The following is a 12,150-nucleotide window of genomic DNA, read 5'->3' on the forward strand; positions in this document are numbered from 1 at the left end:
CTTATAAACTGGATTTATTATGCTCCTTAATGTATAATGCTGATCACTACTATAAATGTATGGTTTTAACCAACTGTACTGAAACAGCCTTTGAGTTTATATTCTGTTTGGGTATTTGGAGAAAACAAGTTAACAAGAAGTGCTCTCAGAGGATTTGCTTAGAGGCCGGCTTTGTGAGTGGATAACTTTCAAAGCTGCCTTTGAGACGCCAGTGTCTGGCATTTCCTGCATCCTGGCCTGAATGCTGGACGTGAATCTGACTTCTAGTAAAAATACACAGTTCCCTTGACAAAGTCGAGCTGTTTATCCCAAAGACTGCACAATTTTCCGTTTATAGGCATAGACCAATGCTGACTGGAAATCATTGCAAAAAGTTTTTGTCTGGTGGAGGGTGTAGTGTTAAGATAAACGGTGTGTTGGCCGGGCGCGGTGGCTCAAGCCTGTAATCCCAGCACTTTGGGAGGCCGAGGCGGGCGGATCACAAGGTCAGGAGATCGAGACCACAGTGAAACCCCGTCTCTACTAAAAATACAAAAAATTAGCCGGGCGCGGTGGCGGGCGCCTGTAGTCCCAGCTACTCAGGAGGCTGAGGCAGGAGAATGGCGGGAACCCGGGAGGCGGAGCTTGCAGTGAGCCGAGATCGCGCCACTGCACTCCAGCCTGGGCAACAGCGTGAGACTCCGTCTCAAAAAAAAAAAAAACAAAAAAAAAAAAACGGTGTGCAACAAGAAATTGAACTGGAAGAAATTAAAGGTTTTTTAAGACTTTTCTGCTTGTTCCTTACTGTTAAAAAGGTCTGCCATCCAGTATTTAGGAAAGACCTTTAAGAGAGTTTGAGGTGTTTTAGCTGGGTTTGTGCCAAAAGTTTCCATTATATTGGCTTGCTGAAGGACTGCATTTATTTTTTTATTTTTTGAGATGGACTCTCGCTCTGTCGCCCAGGCTGGAGTGCAGTGACGGGATCTCTGCTCACTGCAAGCTCCGCCGCCTCCTGGGTTAACGCCATTATCCTGCCTCAGCCTCCCTAGAAGCTGGGACCACAGGCGCCCACCACCGCGCCCGGCTAATTTTTTTGTGTTTTCAGTAGAGATGGGGTTTCACCAGGATGGTCTCGATTTCCTGACCTCGTGATCCGCCCGCCTCGGCCTCCCAAAGTGCTAGGATTACAGGTGTGAGCCACCGCGCCCGGCAGGGCTGCGCTTAAAAATGCCCACACTTCCGAGCAAGAAGCAGGTCCCATCCCCCTCTGCTGACGTCACGCCTGTGGATTGGCTGATGGAGCTGTGAGCGCGGCTGTAGTTGAGCGCGGGGAACCCGAAACCTAGCAGTCGCCATGACTGGCTCTCCGGCGTCATCAAGCTGCCGAGGCTTCAAGCTCTTTTTCTTCTTGCCCCTACACCGCCTCCTGTTGTTGTTTCTGGTTTTGCTTGGGACCCTGGCCAACAAACTTAACGTGCCACAGGTGTTGCTACCCTTCGGCCGAGAGCCAGGCCGGGTGCCTTTCCTGCTGGAGGCGCAGCGGGGCTGCTACACTTGGTGAGCGGTGGTGGGTGACAAGGATATGCACCCTCACCATCCAGTAAGGGTGAGAGGGGTTCCCTCTGTAAGATCCCACAGGGAAACCGTGTGGGGCCACGTGAAGGGGCCTAGCCAGTAGGGAAGGAGAGTGTGATGTCAGTGAAGGTGGCGAGGAGCAGACTCTTGGGCGTGGCGTGTCCTACTCATGTGGTATATCCTCTAGCTGTGTGACGATCTTCCAGACGTGTGAGGAATTCTTGGGATGTGGGACTGGACTTTTCTCTGTGTGTTGGGAAGGGGTGGTCACTAGGAGCAGCCGTCAGGGTAAAGGGAAGCCCAGTGTTGGAGGCAACAGGTACTGATGACTTACAATGTAAACAACTAGAGTAAGAGGAAGTTCCCCATGTCTGAGGAAATTTCTATAGGAACAGGAAAACTTGGGGTGTGAAGGGTCCCCACTAACTATAGATGAGCCATTCAATGTGAGAAGGACTTAAAACACAACAGCCAAGTATTGGGGGTTAACTAAGCACTTTGCATGTATTAACTCATTTGCTTTTTACAGTCTTGTGAAGTAAGTACTATTACTCCCATTTCACAGACGAGGAAAGTGAGGCCCAGAGACTATGAAGTGTCAACTTATGGGAATGTGAGAAGATTCATCGTGGGTGGAGATAAGATCTGTCTGTATTATCAAAATTGCCCCATTTATAAAAGGGTACCCACTTGAAGTGTGAGGACAGGGGGTACACACAACTCCGGGATAATGACTTCCTGACTGAAGGTGAAGAGACATGATTTTCTGGTGTGAGAGGACCCAATGATGGGTTATGTGGTTGCCTAAGGTGTGAGAGAACCTAACTGAAGTGAGCTTCAGGATGCCAGTGCATTCATCCTAGATGGAGTAGATACCCCTTTTCCATCTCCTAGGAGAAGTAATGAGGTTCGTTCAGAGTGTAAATTCACCTCTCATTGTATGAGGAAGTAGAAGGAAAGTGGGCTTGTAAGATGATCCAGTGTGATGTGTGTGTTTCCTGACTGTGAGGGTGATGCAAGGCATCTTTCCAGCATTGAAAGCCATTTCTTCTATCGCTCCAAAAATATTAATGAGGCCAGGCATGGTGGCTCACGTCTGTAATCCCAGCACTTAGGGAGGCCAAGGTAGTAGGATTACTTGAGGCCAGGAGTTTGAGACCAGCCTGATCAACATAGTGAGATCCTGTATCTATTTAAAATAAAAACATTCAGCGGGGTACAGTGGCTCACGTGTGTAATCCCAGCACTTTGGGAGGCCGAGGCAGGTGGATCGCTTGAAGTCAGGAAAGACCAGCCTGGCCAACATGATGAAAGCCCGTCCCTACTAAAAATACAAAAATTAGCCGGGCATGATGGCAGGCACCTGTAATCTCAGCTACTTGAGAGACTGAGGCAGGAGAATCACTTGAACCCTGGAGGCGAAGGTTGCAGTGAGCTGAGATCGCTCTGCTGCACTCCAGTTTGGGCGACAAAGTGACTCCATCTCAAAAACATAATAATAAATAAAAATAAAGGCCGGGCGTGGTGGCTCAAGCCTGTAATCCCAGCACTTTGGGAGGCTGAGACGGGCGGATCACGAGGTCAGGAGATCGAGACCATCTTGGCTAACATGGTGAAACCCCGTCTCTACTAAAAAATACAAAAATCTAGCCGGGCGAGGTGGCGAGCGCCTGTAGTCCCAGCTACTCGGGAGGCTGAGGCAGGAGAATGGCGTGAACCCGGGAGGCGGAGCTTGCAGTGAGCTGAGATCCGGCCACTGCACTCCAGCCTGGGCGACAGAGCGAGACTCCATCTCAAAAAAAATAAATAAATAAAAATAAAAATAAAGGCCGGGCGCGGTGGCTCAAGCCTGTAATCCCAGCACTTTGGGAGGCCGAGACGGGCGGATCACGAGGTCAGGAGATCGAGACCATCCTGGCTAACACAATGAAACCCCGTCTCCACTAAAAATACAAAAAAATTAGCCGGGCGTGGTGGCGGCGCCTGTAGTCCCAGCTACTCGGGAGGCTGAGGCAGGAGAATGGTGGGAACCCGGGAGGCGGAGCTTGCAGTGAGCCGAGATCGCGCCACTGCACTCCAGCCTGGGCGACAGAGTGAGACTCCGCCTCAAAAAAAAAAAGTAAAATAAAATAAAAAAATAAAAATAAAAAAATAAAAACATTTATGAATGTTTTTGGTATTCGAGTTGGACTCACATCTCATAATTTAGACAACTTTTCCATCCTAGATATCAGCAGCCTGGTTTCTAGGATTGAAGGAAACTTTCCTCAGAGTATGAGAGAGTCCCGTCTCATTACTAGAAACACATCAGTCCTATTTCTGCATACTGAAGGAAGAATATAACAATCTTTAAAAATATATATATATTAGGCCGGGCGCGGTGGCTCAAGCCTGTAATCCCAGCACTTTGGGAGGCCGAGACGGGCGGATCATGAGGTCAGGAGAGCGAGACCATCCTGGCTAACACGGTGAAACCCCATCTCTACTAAAAAATACAAAAAATTAGCCGGGTGAGGTGGTGGGCGCCTGTAGTCCCACCTACTGGGGAGGCTGAGGCAGGAGAATGGCGTAAACCCGGGAGGCGGGACTTGCAGTGAGCTGAGATCCGGCCACTGCACTCCAGCCTGGGCGACAGAGCGAGACTCCGTCTCAAAAAAAAAATATTGAGGGAGGGATATTTCTGAGACATTGCTCAAGGGATCATTGGGAAAGTTCTGATCAATCTCTCACTTTATCACATCCCTAAGCGATGTTCCTGCTTTAAAAAGTGTTATTTACATATACCTGGTAGTATGTAACGTGGAAGAAGGATGAGAATCTATGTTCCACCAAAAGTTAATTTTAACCCACCTATTTCATAGTCTTAAGAATTTTGTTCTGGCAGGCATTCCACCCATCATGATGCAGTTACTGTTGAGCCTTTATATGAAAATGGCACCTTGTGTTCCCAAAAAGCTGTACTCATTGCTGAATCTACGCAACCGATACGCCTCAGCAGTATTATTCTTGCTCGAGAAATAGGTATGTTGAGAGCAAAAACACTATCACTTCGTCTGGGGTAGAATAATCTGGTATTTTGTATAGATGGTTAACACAAATGGTGTTGGCTTCAAATGATTAAGAGGGAGAATAAATGATTCCTAGCCAGCTGCAGTGGTTTACGCCTTTAATCCCAGCACTTTGGGAGGCTGAGGCAGAAAGATTTCTTGAGCTCAGGAGTTCAAGAACCGTCTGGGTAATATAGTGAGACTTGTCTCTACAAAAAAAAAAAAAAAAAATTATGGCGGAGAGTGGTGGCTCACGCCTGTAATCCCCCCACTTTGGGAGGCCGAGGTGGGTGGATCACCTGAGGTCAGGAGTTTGAGACCAGCCTGGCCAACATGGCGAAACCTCGTCTCTACTAAAAATATAAAACAATTAGCCGGGCGTGATGGTGCACACCTGTAGTCCCAGCTACTCGGGGAGGCTAAGGTGGGAGAATTGCTTGAACTCGGGAGACAGAGGTTGCAGTGAGCCAAGATCACACCACTGCACTCCAGCCTTGGCGACAGAGGGAGACTCCATCTCAATAAAATAAAATAAAATAAAATTAAGATAAAATAAAAATAAAGAGTATTAGGCAGGATTTTCTTTCTTTTCTTTTCTTTTTTTTGACGGAGTTTCACTTTTGTTGCCCAGGCTGGAGTACAATGGCACCATCTCGGCTCACTGCAGCCTCCGCCTCCTGGGTTCAAGTGATTCTCCTGCCTCAGCCTCCCGAGTAGCTGGGATTACAGGCATGTGCCACCATGCCCGGCTAATTTTGTATTTTTAGTAGAGACAGGGTTTCTCCATTTTGGTCAGGCTGGTCTCGAACTCCCGACCTCAGGTAATCCACCTGCCTCAGCCTCCCAAAGTGCTGGGATTACAGGCATTTCTTTTTCTATAAAAAAAGAAAACCGTGCCCGGACAGCGTTTTCTTTTTTTTTAGAGACAGGGTCTTGCTTTGTTGCACAGGTCGTAGTGCAGTGGCACGACAGTAGCTCACTGCATCCTGCCTGGCCTGCACAACATAGTGAGACTCCATCTCTACAGAACAATAATGATAAATAAATTAAAGAATTTTTTTTTTTTTTTGAGACGGAGTCTCCCTCTGTCGCCCAGGCTGGAGTGCAGTGGCCGGATCTCAGCTCACTGCAAGCTCCGCCTCCCAGGTTTACGACATTCTCCTGCCTCAGCCTCCCGAGTAGCTGGGACTACAGGCGCCCGCCACCTCGCCCGGCTAGATTTTTGTATTTTTTAGTAGAGACGGGGTTTCACCGTGTTAGCCAGGATGGTCTTGATCTCCTGACCTTGTGATCCGCCCATCTCGGCCTCCCAAAGTGCTGGGATTACAGGCTTGAGCCACCGCGCCCGGCCTAAAGAATTTTAAAAAACGACCTAAAGCCTACTCTTAAGTGAACTTTGCAATTAGATAGAACTAATCTGTTTTTGTTTCCAGCTTTGGAAAATTTCCTAGTACTTCTGAGTCATCACTTTTCCCCCACTCTCTTTAACCTTTTGGTTCCTAGGGAATAAGAGTCCTCTACTATTGTTCACCAGATTTTTTTCCAACTACTAACACCTATTCTACAAATTTTGATACTGGCCCTCTTAATGTTTTCTCATGTGCAGTCAGTGACAACTATGCCTTGACTGCTGCCTGGCTGAGAGCACTTGTAAGATGTCATCAATTATAAGATAAATCCCAACTGCAGAGATGTTAAAAGATAAAAAATGAGTGTCTAAGAATCAATGAAATATGGTATGAAATTCTCAAATATAAGAATCTTTGAAGACCATGTCATGCAGGGTAGCTTAAAAGGATAGAGAAGGATACGAAAGTCAGAAAAAACAAAAAACGTTGATTTGGTCACATATGCTATTTTAAAAATGTAATCATTTTTAACTACACAAATTCATTCTGATATAAACAAATTCACAGAAGTACTAGGAAAAATGTCAAACCTGGCTCTCAGCTTAACTTCATCTGACTTGTGACTAATTTTCCAAAATTAAGTATCCTTAAATCAACTTTCCCAATTTTACTATTAATACAATTGTGTACATAGATGAGATTCTCAGTGGTAAGGGCCAGTCTTGGTGTCCTACTAGGAGCATCTGAATGGGAGCAAGTAGTATGAAAGGAGTGGGATTGGGCATTTTAAAAGGGAAGTACATGCCTAAGAGAAATTGTTCATTAATTCATTGGACAAATATCTATTGAGTTGCCTACTTTATAAGGCATATATAGAGATAAAAAGATTTAAGCTTGCCATTGGCATTTAAGTCCTTTTTTTTTTTTTGAGATGGAGTCTTGCTCTGTCATCCTGGCTGGAGTGCAATGGCGTGACCTTGGCTCGCTGCCACCTCCACCTCCTGGGTTCAAGCGATTCTCCTGCCTCAGCCGCCCGAGTAGCTGGGACTACAGGCATGCACCACCACGCCTGGCTAATTTTTGTATTTTTAGTAGAAATGGTGTTTCACCATGTTGGCCAGGCTGGTCTTGAACTCCTGACCTTAAGTGATCCACCTGCCTTGGCCCCCCAAAGTGCTGGGATTACAGGCGTGAGCCACCGTGCCCGGCCTTAAGTGCTTATTATAAAATTTTGTTTATGATGGTTTTGGTGATAGTATAGTAAAGAAGGTGGCTGTGACAAAGATGATGGATAGACTTGAGGTAAGAGACTTGAGTGCAATGGCGTGATCTCCGCTCACCACAACCTCTGTCTCCCAGGTTCAAGCGATTCTCCTGCCTCAGCCTCCCGAGTAGCTGGGATTACAGACATGTGCCACCACTCCCAGCTAATTTTGTGTTTTTAGTAGAGACGAGGTTTCTCCATGTTGATCAGGCTCATCTCCAACTCCCAACCTCAGGTGATCCGCCCACCTCAGCCTCCCAAAGTGCTGGGATTACAGGTGTGAGCCACCGCACCCAGCCTTGCCCCACTAACTTTTTGTAGAGGTGGAGGTTTCACCATGTTGCCTAGGCTGGTCTCAAACTCTTGGATCTAAGCAATCCACCCACCTTGGCCTTTCAAAGTGCTGGGATTACAGCCATGAGCCACCACACCCAGCTGAGAGCATAATTTTAGGTGAAAAAGCTCACAGGGCAGATGAAGAAAAGGTCTGGACAACTGAAGTATACCTGAAGTAATGTGGAGCTGTAAATAAAAATATGTTATATTATTTAATAAAGTTGTATTCTTTTCACTTTAAAAGTTAAATGTTTGATATTTCTCCTAATCATTCTAAATTTACTTGTAAATCATCCAAAGTAATTCCATTTATTTATTATTTATTTTTATTTTTTGGGACGGTTTCACTCTGTCGCCCAGGCTGGAGTTCAGTGGCGCAAACGTGGCTCATTGCAGCCATGACCTCCTGGGCTCAAGTGATCCCCCTACTTCAGCCTCCTGAGTAGCTGGGATTACAGGGGGGCACCACCAGGCCTGGCTAATTTTTTAAATTTTTTGTAGGGATATGGTGGTGGGGTTGCTCAGGCTGGTCTTGAACTCCTGGGCTCAAGCAATCCTGCTTCAGCTTCCTAAAGTGTTGAGCTTATAGGCATGGGCCATTGTACTGGGCATTTTTTTTCTTTATGGTCAATGACCTTGTATTGAAAAGTTTTCTAGGCCGGGCACAGTGGCTTACGCCTGTAATCCCAGCACTTTGGGAGGCCAAGGCGGGTGGATCACCTGAGGTCAAGAGGTCAAGACCAGCCTGCCCAACATGGTGAAACCCCGTCTCTACTAAAAATGCAAAAATTAGCTGGGTGTGGTGGCGGGCGCCTATAATTCCAGCTACTTGGGAGGCTGAGGCAGGAGAATCGCTTGAACCCGGGAGGTGGAGGTTGCAGTGAGCCAAAATGGCATCACTGCACTCCAGCCTGGGCGACAAGAGCGAAACTACTTCTCAGGAAAAAAAAAAAAAAAAAAAAAAAAAAAAGTTTTCTGCTGTTGAAGTAGTCAGATGAGTAAGCATTGTGTGCACAAGGCTTTTTATATTTTTATGTAAGGTCACAGCTGCTTCTGTTTGCCATTGTGCTACACATTTCTCTACTGAAAAAGGGGCTTTAGTTTCTCATTTGACAAGTGCTAGATTATTCAGTGCCTGATTATCAAGTTATGGATTACCTAAACTTAGCCTCCCTCCCTTCCTTCCTTCCTTTGCCATCCTGGAACACTTCCTTAGTGGTAATTCTACCAGCAGATCCTGTGAGATTTCAACTTACCTTGTTGTTTTTTGTTCACAGACCCCATGTCTTTGTCTTTAATTTTTTTAACTTGGGGTTCTGTTTGTCAGTTAAATGTTAATCAAGTAGAAGGCTAACTTAATTTTAAAACTTTTAAATTTAAAAATGATTTTAGATTTACAAAAGAGATGTAAAGATAATGCAGAAAGTTCCCATATACCCTTTACCCAGTTTGCCCTAATGTTTCACTAATCTTCTCTAGGATTCAATTAAAGATACCACATTGCTAAACTAAGTTGTCATGTTTCCTTTGTCTCCTCCAATCTGTGAGTTTCTCAGTCACTTTTCTCTTGAGACAGAGTCTGTCTCTGTCACCCAGGCTGGAGTGCACTGGCACTATCTGGGCTCAACCTTTGCTTCCAGGTTTCAAGTGATCTGCCCACCCCAACCTCTCCAGTAGCTGGGACTGCAGGCACACAATACCATGCCCAGCTAATTTTTGTAAAGATGGGGTGTCACCATGTTCAGCCTTTCAGTCACTTTTTTTTTTTTGAGACGGAGTCTCACTCAGTCGCCCAGGCTGGAGTGCAGTGGCGCGATCTGGGCTCACTGCAAGCTCCGCCTCCCGGGTTCACACCATTCTCCTGCCTTAACCTCCCGAGCAGCTGGGACTACAGGCGCCCGCCACCTCGCCCGGCTAGTTTTTTGTATTCTTTTTAGTAGAGACAGGGTTTCACTGTGTTAGCCAGGATGGTCTCGATCTCCTGACCTCGTGATCCGCCCATCTCGGCCTCCCAAAGTGCTGGGATTACAGGCTTGAGCCACCGCGCCCGGCCTTCAGTCACTTTTGATGCTTTTTTTTTCTTTTTTTTTTTTTTCCTGAGACAGTCTTGTTCTGTTTCCCAGGCTGGAGTGCAATGGTGCTCACGGGTGTGAGCCACCGTGCCCGGCCTTGACACTTAACGAGTATTGGGTGGCCTGGCATGGCTCACCTCTGTAATCCCAGCACTTTGGGAGGCCGAGGCGGGCAGATCATGAGGTCAGGAGTTTGAGACCAGGCTTGCCAACATGGTAAAACCCCATCTCTACTAAAAATACAAAAAATTAGCCAGGCATGATGGTATGTGCCTGTAATCCCACTTACTCTGGAGGCTGAGGCACAAGGATTGCTTGAACCCCTGAACCCCAGAGACAGAGGTTGCAGTGAGCCGGATTGCACCACTGCACTGCGACAGAGAGAAGCTTTGTCTAAAACAAAAACTAAAACAAAAAACAGTGTTGGGCTGAGGGCACTAGCTCAGGAGGCCTGTAATCCCAGCACTTTGAGAGGCTGAAGCAGGAGGAACATTTGAGCCCAGGAGTTCAAGACGAGCCTGGGCAACATTAGCAAGACCAAGTCTCTACTAAAAAAAAAGAAAAGAAAAAATTAGCCAGGCATGATGGTACGTGCCTGTAAACCCAGCTACTCAGGAGGCCAAGGCTGGAGGATTGCTTGAGTCCAGGAGTTTGAGGCTGCAGTGAGCCACGATCGAACTGCTGCACTCCAGAGACCTTGTTTAAGGAAAAAAAAAAAAAAAAAAGAGTACTGGTCAGATGTTGTATATAGAATGTTTCTCAATTTGGGTTTTTCTCATGATTAGCCTGGGGTTATGGATTTTGAGGGAAAAAACCCACAGAATTGAAGAGCCCTTCCCATTGCATTATTTCAGGGGGTTCATGATATCCGCATGATTTATCACTGGTAGTGGTAACCTTGATCACTTGGTTAAGGTGGTATCTGTCAGGTTTCTCCACTGTAAAGTTACCATTTTCCCCTTCGTATATGCTATTCATTAAAAGTGGCCATGAAGCCTAGCCTACAATTTAAAGGAAGGGGGATTGGCCTGGACAACAAAGTGAGACCCTGTCTCTACAAAAAATTAAAAATTAGCCAGGTGCAGTGGCATGCGCCTATAATCCCAACCACTCAGGGGGCTGAGGTGGGAGGATCACTTGAGCCCAGGAGTTCGAGGTTGCAGTGAGCGATGATTGTGCCACTGATCTCCAGCCTGGGTGACAGAGTGAGACCCTGTTTTTAAAAAAACAAAACAAAAATACAGGAAGGAGAATTAACCTTTGCCTCTTGGAAGGAGGAGTGCCAAAGAATTTGTGCACATGTATTAACCACTACAATAACTAATAAATATTTGATGGAGATACTTTGATGTATCCTGTTTCTCCTTGAAGCTTTACCCACTGATTTTAGTGTTTATTCATGAATCTTAGGAATCATAGTACTGTGTTGTTCTTTTTTTTTTTTTTTTTTTTTTTGAGATGGGATCTTGCTCTTGCAGTGGCATGGACTCAGCTCACTGCAACTTTGACCACCCAGGCTCAAGCGATTCTTCCACCTCAGCCTCCCAAGTAGCTGGGACCATAGATGTGTGCCACCACACCTGGCTAGATTCTTTTTATTATTTGTAGACATGAGGAGGTCTCACTATGTTGCCCAGGCTGATCTTGAACTCCTGGGCTCAAGGGATTTCCCTCATATCTTCTATACTTATTAACTAGTATTCTGAAAGAAAGATGTCTTACATCTTACAAATAGCTTCTTCCCAGTTAATTTATTCAATTATATATGTCAGTATGGGTTCATGAGTATTTATTTAATTTTGGGGCTATATTTCAATATTATAATTTATTCTGCTATTCCAGTTTTTCCAGCTTTGGCCATTGGGGGCTCTTTCAGGTTGGCTCCTATGTCCTTTGGAATTGCCCTTACCTTTTGTTTAATTTTTGTGACTGATTGATTAATTGTACTTTCTTACTTTCTAGTTCTATGAGATGGGCCAGGGTCATCTTAGCCATTTCTTCAAGGAGTCTTGGTTCTTTATATTAAAGAATTATATTTAGTGCCTGTAATCTCAGCAGTTTGGGAGGCTGAGGTAGGAGGATCGCTTGAGGTCAGGTGTTCTAGACTAGCCTGGGTAATGTAGCAAGACTCCATCTCAACAACAAGAATTATGTTTAGAAACCAAGATCTGGGTGCCAGTGTGCTTATTGCTACTGGTGTATCCACTGCTTCTAGGCCCTCTCAGCAAACATAACTAGGAAATATATGTATATATGCTAATCATGTATATACATATATCTACACTTATTTCTATATCTATCTGCATAGATATTAAAATAAACATGAGCTCATACTGATATCTTCAATTCTAATCTTGGACCTTAGGGCTTATGCTAGCCTTCTCACCTTGTTTATTTTAACTTCTTTCTCTGACAGGGAGAAAACTGACTTTCATTACCTATGATGTATTTACTTATTTGTTCAATTCTATTGTCTATATAAAGTAGTTCTGGTCGGGCACAGTGGCTCACGCCTGTAATCCCAGCAC

The 12,150-nt window shown here is 45.6% G+C and overlaps 1 protein-coding gene across 2 annotated transcripts in view; it reads left to right on the top strand.

Annotated features, from left to right (window-relative positions):
* Positions 1-1,226: 1,226 nt before the first annotated feature.
* The window catches only part of NUP210L (nucleoporin 210 like), a 165,932-nt gene continuing 155,008 nt past the window's right edge, over positions 1,227-12,150 (top strand). For both annotated transcript variants that reach the window (XM_015109770.3, XM_077945448.1), the window contains exons 1-2: positions 1,227-1,536; positions 4,439-4,575. In XM_015109770.3, coding sequence (XP_014965256.3) covers positions 1,334-1,536; positions 4,439-4,575 — 340 coding nt within the window. In that variant the 5' untranslated portion in view covers positions 1,227-1,333. The remainder of the gene's footprint in view (positions 1,537-4,438; positions 4,576-12,150) is intronic.

The sequence above is a fragment of the Macaca mulatta genome, chromosome 1 (genome assembly GCF_049350105.2).
Source record: "Macaca mulatta isolate MMU2019108-1 chromosome 1, T2T-MMU8v2.0, whole genome shotgun sequence".
NCBI lineage: Eukaryota > Metazoa > Chordata > Mammalia > Primates > Cercopithecidae > Macaca > Macaca mulatta.